The sequence below is a fragment of the Physeter macrocephalus genome, chromosome 2, assembly GCF_002837175.3.
Source record: "Physeter macrocephalus isolate SW-GA chromosome 2, ASM283717v5, whole genome shotgun sequence".
Lineage (NCBI taxonomy): Eukaryota > Metazoa > Chordata > Mammalia > Artiodactyla > Physeteridae > Physeter > Physeter macrocephalus.
The window spans coordinates 18,476,038-18,490,221 of NC_041215.1; the positions used below are offsets into that span (position 1 = coordinate 18,476,038).

General features: G+C 48.7%; 1 protein-coding gene across 1 annotated transcript; it reads right to left on the reverse strand.

Annotated features, from left to right (window-relative positions):
- Positions 1-7,397: 7,397 nt before the first annotated feature.
- RDH8 (retinol dehydrogenase 8) lies at positions 7,398-13,218 on the reverse strand. Its single transcript, XM_007104314.3, has 6 exons — positions 13,083-13,218; positions 10,537-10,698; positions 9,715-9,894; positions 8,612-8,705; positions 8,217-8,400; positions 7,398-8,106 (listed from the first exon to the last, which is right to left on the reverse strand). Exons 1-6 carry the CDS (start codon positions 13,183-13,185, stop codon positions 7,891-7,893), a joined length of 939 nt encoding a protein of 312 aa, XP_007104376.3. The 5' UTR covers positions 13,186-13,218; the 3' UTR covers positions 7,398-7,890.
- Between the last annotated feature and the right edge of the window lie 966 nt (positions 13,219-14,184).

The following is a 14,184-nucleotide window of genomic DNA, read 5'->3' on the forward strand; positions in this document are numbered from 1 at the left end:
CCTTAAACCTCATAGCCTCCCGTGACTTGGGTTCACTGTGTGCCCACTTTCCAGACTCTATCTTTGTAGAGATTTGGGAAGCCGAGTATGTCAGACACAAAGCGGGTAGTCATTTATTCCTCAGGCATTTATCGTGCACCTACTATGGGCAAGACACTGTTCTACATGCTCTATGTACACTCACAGAAGTCTCACAGCTGAAGTAAGGATTACCACCCATTGTACAAATGAGGAAACTGAGGGCCCGAGAGGATGAGCAACTCACCCCGGGTCAGGCAGGTGAACCATGAGGATGGGTAATGCTCTTAAGACTACGGTAAACAATCTCTTATGAAGCAAAAAATCAACAGAATTGAATTAAAGCCTGGATCAGGGATGCAGGTGAGACCTAATTTAGAAAGTTCTAGAACACTGGTGTACATTTGGGGTGGCATATTCCACCGCTGTCCCAGTCTCTCAGGGAACCTCCAGTGGTTCTGTTCAGCTCTCTCTTGGCGGGGGGGGGGGGCTCCCCCCTTCACATCTTCATCCTTATACCAGGTGTCCACATCCCTGCCCCCATCCTAGGGGCTCCCAGGTGTCCAGGATGGGGGATATCCAAAGGTAAGGGGCTGCAGAGGCTTTATTCTCACCTTCCTCTCCAGTCTGGGCTCCTTCCTCAGTGCCAGTGTCTGTCTCCCGAGTGGGAATCTTTACCAGGTAGGCGTACCAAGCCTCTTTGCAGCACACTCAGGCCTGCAGAGGTCTCTTGAGTTTCTTTTCTTTCCTTTTTTATTTTTATTTTTAGCAATAAGCAGAACTTATTTATTTATTTATTTATTTAGGCCACACTGCAAGGCTTGAGGGATCTTAGTTTCCGACTAGGGATCGAACCCGTTGCCCCTGCAGTGGAAGTTGTTAGCGTCCTAACAACTGGACCATCAGGGAATTCCCCTGAGTTTCTATTTTTTTTTTTGACTTGGAGGTGGGTCCAGGAAAGGAAAACTGCCCTTGGGTACCAATGAACAGCAGAGGAGGCAGGAAAACAACTAGTGTGGGGTCCTTTGGGATATAGCCTTGCCACCCAGTGAGCTAATGGATGGAGTCAGAAATGGATGTTGAGTGAATGAGTGATAGCGGGAATTCATATCTCATGCACCTTATCCCTCCACCCCACCCAAGTCCAGGTCCCCCAAAAGAAGAATGATAAGCATTTGCTCAATAATTAATAATGAAATAAATAAAATAAATTTGAGCACCTACTGCATGGCTGGCTTTGTTGCTGGGGACACAGCAGTGAACAGGATGGAAGCCACCCCTCATGGAATGGATATTTACTGTAACCACGTTCACCTGGACTCTCTCTTTGAATCCTCTCAGCAATCTAATGACCCACTGACCCATCTTGCAGGTGAAAAAACCGCAGAATGAAGTGTCCTGCCCAATACTGTACAGCTAGGAAACTGAAGCACAGAGAGGTTAAGTGACTTGCTCAGGGTCACACAGCAGGTAAAGCGATGGAACTGAGCTTCTGAATCCAGGCTTAAGAGGGAGCCCAAATTAGCAGATACAAACCATTATATATAAAATAGATAAACAACGAGGTCCTGCTGTATAGCACAGGGAACTACAGTCAGTATCCTGTGATAAACCATAATGAAAAAAATATGAAAAAGTATGTATATATATATATATATATAATCACTTTGTTATACACCAGAAACTAACACAACATTGTAAATCAACTGTACTTCAATTAAAAAACAAAACAAAACAAAGAGGGAGCCCAAGGAGGGTAGGAGGTCGGGAGAGTAGCTGTGGGCTCCATCCACCCAGGTCTGCTGGCAGCTGGCAGTGGTCAAGTCCAACCTCTCGAACTTGGCCACGAGAGGGCGCCAGCGAACCTCCGGCCAGACGCAGAGTAGCGCTCGGCCTCCTCCCGCAGGAATGTCAGTGGAGGAGGGAGGGGACTTTGGCCTCTAGCCTAGAGCAGCTGCTGCTGCAGCTCAGATTCCGCCCGCCTTCCCCTTCCTGGGACAACCCGTTTGCAGCGAGGCCGGGGCGGGCGGGACGGCCTCGCAGGGATGTGTGCTCTCTGTTTTCACCCCCTTCTCCTGGGCTTGCAGCCCGAGGCTTCCCGGGGAAGGCTGGGCAGGACCCAGGGGTCAAGGAATAACACCCATAGCCACATAACAACGAACGTCTGTCATTGATGGTACACCTACTAAGTTCCTGCACTTACTGGGACTTTCTCTCCACCAACTCTTCCATTCTACGGATGAGGAAACTGAGGCTCAGAGAGGTACGGTTGATCGCTCTGGTAGGAGGTGTCAGGAGTTTCTTAGCGTGGACGGTATGCCGGGATGTGCCCAGTTTGGTCACTTCCAGTCCCAGCCACGGCTCCTTGGGTCATTTCTTGGTTTCCTCAGGGCTTCAAGAACTGGCTTTGCTTCCAGATCCCTCAGGGAATCGCATGCCTCCTCTGCGGGTCAAAGGAGGTTTCTGAAGGCAGTGAGAGTTTTCAAGAGAAGCTTATTGCTAAGAGGGGAGGAAGAATAATTTAGCAATCATGTTTGGGGTTGATTACTGGGTCTGAAAGCACCATGGAATTTCAATGATATGTGTCCCCACAGAGCTCACAGCTGGGCCAGGGAGAACTACCCATAAATAAGAAGCTGCAAGGGCCCAGAGGAGCCTGCCATGTCTTCTAGCCTGGGGAGTCAAGGAAGGCTTCCCGAAGGAAGTGATATTTAGGCTGAGACCAAAAAGTTTCAGTAAATTAAGAATAATTGGATGGGACTTCCCTGGTGGCGTAGTGGTTAAGAATCCGCCTGCCAATGCAGGGGACATGGGTTCGAGCCCTGGCCCAGGAAGATCCCACATGCCGCAGAGCAGCTAAGCCCATGTACCACAACTACTGAGCCTGCGCTCTAGAGCCTTCAGGCCACAACTACTGAAGCCCGCGTGCCTAGAGCCCGTGCCCCGCAACAAGAGAAGCCACGCAATGAGAAATCCACACACTGCAACAAAGAGTAGCGCCCTTTCACCGCAACTAGAGAAAGCCCGCGCACAGCAACGAAGACCCAACACAGCCAAAAATAAAACAAATAAATAAATAAAATTTAATTAAAAAAAAAAAAGCAGGTTCAGGGGATAGAGAGGGGGCCTCTCTGAGGAGGTGACATTTGAGTCCCTATATGAGCTGAAGGAGGGAGACATGTGGATATCTGGGAAAAGTATTCTAGGCAGAGGGAAGAGCAAGTGCAAAGGCCCTGAGGTGGAAGTGTGTGTGGAGTGTTTAAGAAACAGCAAGGAGGTCCGTGTTCTGGGAATGGAGTGACTGACAGGGAGAGAGTGGGATATGATCTGAGCTGAATATTCAGGGATCAGATCGTGTAGGAGGCCACATCGTTGTGGATCTGAATCTAAGTTAGAGAGAGAACCAGTGGAGAGTTTTGAAAAGGGGAGTGACATTTTCTTTCTGTGTTAAAAAATTAGTCTGGGGACGTCCTTTGTTCCTATGACTTGAAATCCAAAAATAACAACGACGATAAAGAAGAATAATTCCACAACATAAAAATAAGACCAAATACCACCACAGAAAAGTTTAAAAAAAAAACTGAGAAAGAGTATCTGCACTTCCTACCCTAGACCCCTTAATGCTCATAATATGTAAAGAGTTTCTAAGAATTAATAATAAAATATAAACAATCCCATAGAAAAAAACATTGAGCAAAAGTTGTAGTCAGAATGTCCACAAAAAATGAAACACAAATATTCTTTAACACACTAAAAGACACTGGGCCTCACTCATGATAAGAGCAATGCAAGTTAAAATAAGAGAAATGTGAGATACTAAGTTTTATGCGTTAGATCAGCAAAACTTTGGAAGATCGATAATGCCCAGTATGGTGAGGCTGTGGGGAAGTAAGCATGTTAACATGTGGACATCAGTCCTCCCCAGTAGAGGTGAAATTGATGATGTTCGTAAAAATTACAAATGCTTAGTTTCTTTGGCCAAGTAATCCTATGACAGAAATGCTTGCACATGTATGAAACGATATATAAACACAAGGTTATTCATTGCAGTCATTTCTATCACAGCCAAGGATTGGCGAGAGCCCAAAGATTCATCACTACAGGATCAGTTGCATAAATTATTGTCCATCTACACAGTGGAATATGTTGCAGCTGAACCAAAGAATGAGGAAGTCTTCTCGGGCTGATGTGAGAAACTCCTAAGACGTATTATTCAAGGAAAGGACCAAAGTTCACACTAATGTGTATAGTATGTTGCTTTTTGTGAAAAAGTTAAAAAAGTGAATATTCATGTTTTTCCACTAAAATACTCCATATTTACTTTTAAAGTTGTGGTAAAATATACACAACACAAAATTTACCATTTTGACCATTTTTGAGTGTACAGTTCCGTGGCATTAAGTACATTCATATTGTTGTCCCACCATCACCACCATCCATCTCCAGAACTCTTTTTATCTTCCCAAACTAAAATTCTGTCCCCATTAAACACTAACTCCCCATTCCCCCTTCCCAGACTCTTTGAACCACTATTTTACTTTCTGTCTACGAATTTGCGTACTCTAGGTACCTAATATAAATGGAGTTATGCAATATATCTGTCCTTTTATATCTGGCTTATATCGCTAGGCATAATGTCTTCAAGGTTCATCCATGTTGTAGCACATGTCAGAATTTCCTTCCTTTTTAAAGCTGAATACTATTCCTTTGTGTGTATATACCACAGTTTATCCATTCATCAGGGTTTTTTTTCCCTTGTATAATCAGAAAGAAAACCTGGATAAATAACTCATGCAAGTTACAACAGGCAGTGGTGGGGGATCAGGAATTGGGCAATTGAGGAAAGATGAGGGTAAGAGAATTGTTTAAAAAATATTTCTTCATATATATTTTTTATTTTTAAAAGCACTGTGAATGTTTTACCTCTTTGAAAGATATTTTTATATCTATATGCAGGGAGGAAAATGCAGAAGAGGAGGAGGCTGGTGCAATATTCCAGGTGAGAAATCATGGCGGTTGGAGTAGGTTAGGAGCCAAGAAGGTGTTTTGAAGTGGTTGGTTCTGCATGTACTTTGCAGGTCAGATGAACAGGATCTCCCGATAGATTAGCTGTGAGGTGTGAAAGAGAGAAAGTAGAGACGACGCCAAGATTTTTGGCTTGAGCAGCTAGGATGTAAAGATGAGGTGGTGGGGGCATGAGTGTAGAAATAAAGAGTCAAGGGTTAGCTTGTTATTATCACCTTCTGAGCTTTGGCCAATCTCTGCTGGTCACCAGTAGCATCCACCTGGAATTTAATAACAGCATCCCTCCCTACGCTGCATTTGTTTTTATAGTTGCCACCTGGATTGATGATGATTCTTCCTTATATGCAACAGAAACTGACTCAGTGTGATATAAGGTGCAAAGGAATTTCTTGGGTAGATCCTGAGCGCTCACGGAATCACCGGCCTTGGAAGATTGAAAGGGACAAAGTGGCAGCGCAGGGCAGCAGCTAAGATCACAGCTTAAATCATTCCCCTGAAACCAACCAGAGGCTCTGGCTTTTGCTGCCAACGCTGGCAATGCCATGCTCCTGTCCCTTCTGCTACATCCTCTTCCCGATCCCTTCTGTGGGTGGCCAACTCTCAATTCTAAATCCTGTGCATCTGCAGAGTGGAATCAGGGTCACATGCTCACCCTCTAGCTGCAAGAGAAGCTGGGAGAGGAGGTCTGGTGTTTTCTTGCACCAAGAGTCTATACGTAGGGGGTTTGGAATACTGTATGCGCCACCTGCAAATAAATATCAAGTTCAGCTTCACTCATGGTGGGTATGATGGCTTTTTCTTCTTGGTAAGGAGATAAATGTGTCTTTTAAAATAAATTATTTAAAGGAATTTTTAAAACATTTTTTCAAATTTAATTTTTATTTTTTATTGGAGTATAGTTGGTGTACAATGTTGTGTTAGTTTCAGGTGTATAACAAAGTGATTCAGTTATACATATACATATAACCATTCCTTTTCAGATACTTTTCCCATATAGGTTATTACAGAATATTGAGTAGAGTTCGAAAGGATTTTTTTTTTTTTAAAGCAAGAGAATGATGGACATAAAATTCAGGACAGTGGAGACCTTTGGGGTGAGGCAGACAGTGAATATCGATAATTTTCTAATGGTAGAGTCTGATGGTGGGCTAGCGTGTATGCATTTTGCTCCTCTGCTTTGTCAAGTGCATATGTTACATCAGTCAGCAACTTGGATGGAAAGAGACAGCACACTCGCAGTGGGTAATTTGGGAAGTGATGAGGACAGAAACAATGGTTAAGGGAAGGGTTGGGGGTAAGGAGCCGTGCCGCCCTGCTGGCAACCGTGGGGTCCCATCACCATCTTTAGTTGAAAGGGGCAAAAGGAGGGAGTGGTTCTCAGAAACTGGAGCTGGGGCTGAGATAGAGGGTTGCTGCGAATCCACAGTGACCTGCATGGAAGGAGCGTGAGGGACAAACGCCGTGGCCTTTCCCCTCCCACTGGCAGAACCCAACGTAACCGGAAGCCAAAGGTGGAGGAAATTGATTGATGTAATCCTGGGGTGAGCCTCCTGGGTAAAGACCTCTTGCACATGTGCATTTCATCTATTCTTTTTTTTTTTTTTTTTTTTTTTTTTTTTTGTAGTACGTGGGCCTCTCACTGTTGTGGCCTCTCCCGTTGCGGAGCACAGGCTCCGGACGCGCAGGCTCAGCGGCCATGGCTCACGGGCCCAGCCGCTCCACGGCATGCGGGATCTTCCCGGACCTTCCCGGACCGGGGCACGAACCCGTGTCCCCTGCATCGGCAGGCGGATTCTCAACCGCTGCGCCACCAGGGAAGCCCAGAATCTCCTTCCTTTTTAAGGCTGAATAAATATTCCATTGTATGGGTGGATCACATTTTGTTTTTCCAGTAACCCGTTGATGGACATTTGGGTTGCTTCCACCTTTTGCCTATTGTGGGCAAGGCTGCTCTGAACATGGGTATACAAATATCTCTTCAAGACCCTGTTTTCAATTCTTTCCGGTATTACCGAGGAATGGAATTGCTGAGTCATATGATAATTCTATTTCACTGTTTGAGGAACTGCCATACTGTTTTCCATAGTGGCTGTACCATTTTACATTCTCACCAACAGTGCACAGGGTTCCAATTTCTCTACATTCTTGTGAACACTTGTTATTTTCTGGGCAATTTTTTTTTTTTTTTGATGTAGCCACGCTAATAGGTGTGAGGTAGACCCTATTGCTTTTAAATTTTTTATTTAGATGTAAGACATTGAACTTTATTAAATACAGTGATTGCTAGTGGTTACAAATATATATTGTGTGAAAAAATATACATACATTGCTGGTGTGTGCACAAACACATTTTACTGATGGAGTATGTGACCAGAAAAGTCTGGAGACCCCTTAGTCAAACCAGCTTTGGCTGTGTGTATAGGCGGGGAGGAGGGATGGTGATGTTTGGATCATCCCAGAATCCACAGACCGAAGATGACAAAGTCCAGAGGTTGACTGAGGCAGTCTGTCTCATCCTTCAAGGTCCAGCAACAATGCCCCCTCCTCCAGGAAGCCTCCCTTGCCTTCCCAGACACAACTCCAGCTCTCTGATCTGGGCCCTCAGCCCAGGGTTCCAGAGTCCCAGGGTCCCCTCTCTCTGCCCCAGCCCTGACCGCAGAGGGGTCTGTGTCTAGAGGCTGAGGGCTCTCTCTGGGGCCCCAGCAATGCCCAGGCACAGAATGGGTCAAGCAGAGTTTGCTGAATGAATGAATGAATGAATGAGTGGAGAGTCTGTATGGCCTGAGATGGATGTGAACCAAAGAGGCTTGGCTGTTCAGGGGTGAGGAGGGTTGGGTGAGGCTCTGCTCACCGGGGCCACACTGGGGTACGGAAGCAGCTGCAGGCCAGACATCGAAGGCCGAGGTTGAGGAGGCGTGGCCAGCGGAAGAGCAGGCGATGGGAGGTTTGCACATACAGGCTGCCGGAGGGGTCCATGGCTTTGAGGGCAGTCAGCGGAGTGTAGCGGGCGTTGGTCTGTCTGCGCAAGGGTGGTCTGGCTGAGCCGATGACCTTGACAATTACCTGTGGGGTAGAGCCCTGAGCTTTGGGACCCAAGGAGAGGGGGGTTTCTGTAGGGAGGGGCCCCCTCACATACCTGAGCCATGTCCTGGGGCTCTGGGCCCCCCACTCACCTTGGCCACATCCTGTGGGCTCTGTCCCACAGAGTGAAAGAGCTCCCTGGAGGCCGGGAGGTACAAATCCCGAAAGTAGCTCAGGGTGTCAGCGTCAGTGCCTGGGAACTCGGCTGTGGAAACCTGCTCCAGGAGCTTGCCTTCAAATTCGGTGGCCACCGGGCCCGGCTCCACCAGGGAGATGCTGGGAACAGGGGTAGGGGGAGAGGGTCTTGAGCCCCAGCACACTCGCTGCCCCATTTTGCCCATTAATGTCCATCTTTCCTCTTCACTCCCCTGCTTCTCCCATCATTGTTTCATACCTCCTTGCTCCCTCATCTCCTCGCTCCTCCCCTTCCCTTGTCTGTCCCATCACTGCCTTCATCCCCCTGTCACTGTCCAAGTGCCCGCCTCACAAGATGTTGAATTGCAGCATCTGGACAGCCAGACTCTCGAAGAACCCCTCCACGGCGAACTTGGAGGCCGCATAGACTTCATTGAACACGACACCTGAGAGGATTACAGGAAGGTGGGCTCTTTGGGGGTCTGGGTGATGGGCTTTGTAGGTCCAGAGGGTTGGGGTCTTGGGAGACAGAGCAAAGGGGATTTAAGGATCAGATCAGAGCATATCTGGGGCCAACCTGATGGGTGTATGTGATGGGAGCATATGGGGTCAGGATGAGGTAGTCTTGGGGTGCCAGGTCCCACCTCTTCCTGGCAGTGTTCCATCCACCCTCAGCCCAGGGAACTCTCCTATTTCCCTCTATCCTCTAAACCCTTGGGCCACTTGGGCGTGGGTTGCCCAGGGTCCCCAAGGGCAAGCGCCACTCACCAGGGTCTTTATTGGTCCCTGTTGAGCAGTGAATGTGTCCCCCTCCCTTCCAAGATCAGGAGGTTCAGCTGGAAGAGCAGCTGAAGGGATGAGGCTGAGTAAATGCAGCTTTTCCATGACAGGGTAACAAGTAGGGTGGATTCCTTAGGGGACTGCTGGGGAGGGGGGCAGATCCGAGGAAATTTCCAGGGAAAGGAAGGGAGTCTAGAGAGGTTCAAGGAGGAAGGTTCTGGGAGAAAGGATGGCAAGTAGATGGCCTCCACAGTAGGCCCATAGCAGACATCATTAGTCGATCTCTGCTCTTTTTCCTGCAGAACCTCAGAGCCCCAAATCTAGACATCTCTGGAGCCTGGTGGGAGGTGTTTGGCAAGAAGGAGCCTCAGGAGGAGTGCTGATGGTTCCTTTGAGTTTTGTGGGATGGTTGGAAGAAATTTTTGGAGGTTTCCAGAAGTGGGGTCAATAATGGATGTGGATGGCCTTTGGCAGCATCTATACCACCCCTGTCTACTCCTGTACCATGGTAGACATAGTTAATCTATCCCAGAACTTTTTCCTTCTGAGCTGCAGACTGCTTCTCAATGCAGGCATATTTAGGGAATATGAGCTATAAAACCTAGCTGCCATCCTTCCAGCCGGGGGAGGGTCAGACGCTGGGAGGATTCCCAGGGGTGCATCCCCAGGGCTCACCTTGCAGCCCCATGACACTGCTGACCACCACGATGTGGCCCTGTCGTCTCCTCTTCATGCCAGGAAGTACAGCTTTGACCAGACGGACGGCCCCGAAAAAGTTGGTATCAAAGACATTCTGCATGGCAGCTAGGCTGAGCCCCTCCAAGGGCCCCACCAGGCCCACTCCAGCATTATTCACTAAGGGGGTAGGGCTGAGGGTTACTTTAAAGTCCCCCAACCCTTCTAGTGTCACTCCCCCAGGGACACTCCCTAAATTATCCCACCCCTCTCCCACTCCAAGTTCAGGGCTAGTCCAAGGTATCTTGGGCGGACAAATGTGTAGCATTGATAATCTTTAAATATAGTTCAGCATTTGTTATAGGGGACTCTGAGCCCTGGGTGGGGAAGAGGGCTGCTGGGGACAGCCTCCACTTTAATGCATGAGCAATTCAGCTCTGACCCCCAATTGCATCAAAACAGCCACATCCTCCTTAGAAGACCGTTTAGGGACCAAGAGTTGCTTCTTCATCATGCTCCTTTCCCACAACGACTCATCAAATTAATTTTCCCAACCACATATGGTTTTCTCCATATGTGAGAATTTCTATTTGATAAAATCCACCCTATCCCCAGGTCTCAGTATATTTCTTATATCTCTGATAAACTGAATGGTATCCTGGGCTCTTAGCCAACTGATCTACCCCTTCTGTCCAGGGTCAGAGGTTATTAGGGAAACCAGAGAGTTAGTGCCCAGACACTGGAAAGAACAACTTGCTGTGATAAGGATCTATGCTTCGGCCAGGGAGGGGGCGAGTGACCCCAGGGGATGCTCAGACTCACCCAACACGTCCACTTCCCCTCCCTGGATGCAGCTGAGACACTGGGCCACTGACTCATCGCTGCACACGTCCAGCTGGGCCACGGTGAGGGTCTGACCCAGAGCCTCCCCAGCAGCTGCCTCCAGTGTCCCCTTCTTTCCCAGGTCCCTCATGGTGGCCACCACTGGAGACAGAGAACAGAGTTGGAGCAGGCACTAGGTTCCTTTACCCTGTGTGTAGACTTACATGTTCCTGTGATATTTTGCATGAGTAGTCACAGAGGAATAGAGACCCACAGATTTATACACCTACATTCGCCATACAACCACAAATGCATACTTGTGTACAGATATTTGTATATCCATCCATCCATCCATCCACTCATCTAGCAAACATTTATTGAGCATCTACTACACCCTATGGCACTATTCTAGGTGCTGAGGCTATTGCATGAAATAAGATAAAGTCCCTGCCTTCACAGAATTCAAAACCAGTAGGTAAGACAATAAAATAAATACAGAACAGATGGCTTGAGAAAAGAAATGCATGTACACCTAAAGTCAACATATGTGCAAATATGCACATGCAAGTATGAATAGCCCCATTTACATCATCAACGGAGGTTCCAATTTATTGAACACCTACTATATGCCAGATAATATGCTAAACACATTTATAAACACAAACTCTAATCCTTACAAGAATCCTATGATTAGGTCATTGACTTCTTTTCCAAAGATGGCCTCAACATCTTTTATCACACATGCTCTTCTAGAACCTAGCTGCTCACCCATCAGCCCATGAAATCTGATTCCTCTCCCCTTGAATCTTGTGGCTAGTTGGGAATCAATAGACTATGGTAAAGGTAACACTGTGTGGCTTTTGAGATTAGGATGGAAAAGATGTTGCAGTTTCTGCTTTGCTTGCTGGAATACCCACTCTTGCAGCCTTCAGCCACCCTATAGCAGCCCAGCTGTCCTGAGGCCCCCATGCTGGGAAGAAGCCCAAGCTAGCCCAGATAGAAAGACTACTGGAAGAGAGAGAGATGCCTGCCTAGCCCTGACATGTTCCAGTCTCCTCTGTGAGCCTCTGACCCTGAGCCCGAAGTGCCCAGCTGAGCCCTTCCAAATTCATGACCTTTGTAAACCATGAGACATAGATGATTGCAGCTGTTTTACGCCATACATTTTGGGGCGATTTGCTTTTAGCAATAGTAATCAGAACACGTAGGTAAGATTATTATCCCCATTAACACACTGAGGCTCAACACAGTGAAGTTCCTTGCCTGCTCCACCCCTAGCAAATGTGAGAACTGAGATTTCAACCTGGGTTCGTCTGAATGCTGAGCTCATGCACCTGTACACATGTTTGCACCCGCCCCCCTAACGACTGAACCCACAATCACGTACACATTTGCATGTTGTCTGTGAGCCCATGTAGCTCACAGGTGCTGCACACATGAATGGGACCACATGCATCTACATATAGTGACAAGCATGGGCCCAGGGACTGGGCTACCTGGGTTCAGATCCAGACTCTGCCAAGTTCCAGATTGGGCAAGGACCTTTGGCAGTCAGTGCCTCAATTTCCTCATTTCTAAGATGGGGCAAATGATAGTGTCCACCTTATCGGGGTGATGTGGGGATTAAATGACCTTCTATATGCAAAACACTTAGATGGAAGCCTGGCACATTGCAAGCAGTCAATAAGCATCATCCTTCAGCAGTGTTAGACACTCATCTGCCAGCCCACAGCGACACACACTGCACAATTACCTCTCTGCCCACTGGCACCCAGACTGTCACACCCAAAGCTGTGCATGTCTCTAAGACAGAGGGTAGAGGGCTGGGAGAAGCAACTCTGCCAACTGGGGCAATGCCCTCACCCCTGCATCCTCCTCTTAAGTAACGGCCCTTTGCTTACTTCGACTCCAGTGTGCTCTGGGTCAGAGGTTCCCATGGGTGGGGTGCAGATTGGGGTCATTGATTCCAGCGTGGCAGGGGGCCGAGTCTCTAGACCTAGAGCCCCCTCCTCCTTAAACCCTCAAGGTCAGGGTCACTTAAGAGGCTTATCTTGGAGCGTTAATCTGGGGAGGAGTGGGGGTGGGGACTCTTAGGGAATGACTAAGTGAAACCTCAGAGAAGCCCTCCCCAGCCAGCCCTCCTAAAAATAAATATCACCTACACCCACCCCACTTGCTTTATTTTGCTTCTGACCACTTATCTGCACTAGCCACATAATACAATTTTAAAATCTGTTTATTGTTTGTTCTCCCTCACCTCCCCCACGACGTCACTACCTAGAACAGAGATTTTTGTCTGTTTTGTTCGCAGCTGTGTTTCTAGCACCTAGAATCTGGCACCCAATAGGTGCATTAGAAATATTCTTTGGATGAGGGGAGGATTCACAAGCAGGGGTGGGAAGGGGGCCTCCGTGTGTCCTGGGTCCTCCCCAAGCCCACAAATGCAGTCGAAGTCATGGACTAGTGGAAATAGTGCTGGGAGAGCTAAGGGTCTTGGGAGGCCATGCCCACCCCTGTCCTTCCCAGCCTCACCCTGGTCCTCTTACCCTGGTAGCGCTGCCTGGGGTCACGAGCCAGCTGCACTGCGAGCTCCAGGCCGATTCCCGAGGAGCATCCTGAGATCAGTACAGTCCGGGGTGCGTCGGCCATGTTGATCCCTTCCTGGACGCGTGACCTCTGCTGGCCAGCACCTGACTCCTACCACCCATCCTCTGCTCATCTGTCCCCTCCTAAGCACCCCCCACCTGACCCCCTGCAGGATGAAGGGGCCCTGGGAGCCCCCAGTTATGAACTGACTTTGGGCAGGCAGCTGGGGGGGAATCCCTTCACTTCAATATAGTCCCTTCCTTTTATCTGTCAAAAATTTCCTCTCGCAGCTACACTCAAAACTGGGGGCTTTTGTTATGATGATAAATTATCCAGGGCTGGGGGCAGTTTCAGGGAGTGTGGGGAATAAGTGGAGGTGTTCTCTTGCTGTCTCTACTCTGGGCAGAGAATCTGTAATTGGGGCTTCCCTGGTGGCGCAGTGGTTGAGAGTCCGCCTGCCGATGCAGGGGACGCGGGTTCGCGCCCCGGTCCGGGAGGATCCCATATGCCGCGGAGCGGGTGGTCCCGGAAGGGTCCGTTCAAAGAGAATGGGCAGAAATGTCAGAAGGTAGGATTAGACTATAGGAAGGACTTCCCAACAGAGCAAGGCGGGGCAGGAACTTTTTGAGTCTTTTAGCTAGAAAAGTCTTAGTCTCTGATGTCCCTGGAGAGGGAAGAGGAGCAGCCTGGGGAGATGCCCTCTCCTCCCCCTACTGAGGGCCCCCCTCCCCCTCAGGCCAGATGGGGCCCCTCCCCCTCCTCCCTAAGGACACAGAGTCTCTTTGTCTGAGGAGCCAGAGGCTGGGAGGGAGACACTGCCGGCTTCTCCCTCTTGGCCTCGGGGCAGGGGCGGGGGCGGGGGGAGTGGGCAGTTCAGGGCCCGGGATATGCCCCTTGGGTTCCTCCCTGCGGAAGCTCTTTCAGATCCTGCATGTCTGTGCTTGTTCAATTCCACAGACAGCTCCACCTGACCTGATCTGCTGGGGCCTCCTCACATGGGGGCGGGGGAGTCCCAGTGGGGTGAGGGGCGGGGTTCTGCCCCACCCCAGGAATGGCAGGGGT

Bases quoted from the DNA above. Each gene is read 5' to 3' on its own strand.
- RDH8 (XM_007104314.3), bottom strand. From the start codon at position 13,185: ATGGCCGACGCACCCCGGACTGTACTGATCTCAGGATGCTCCTCGGGA. The intron at 9,895-10,536 runs GTGAGTCTGAGC...CTACCCCCTTAG, and splicing joins AGGGGAAGTGGACGTGTTGG to TGAATAATGCTGGAGTGGGC. The intron at 8,401-8,611 runs GTGAGGCGGGCA...CCCTGTTCCCAG, and splicing joins ATGCTGCAATTCAACATCTT to CATCTCCCTGGTGGAGCCGG.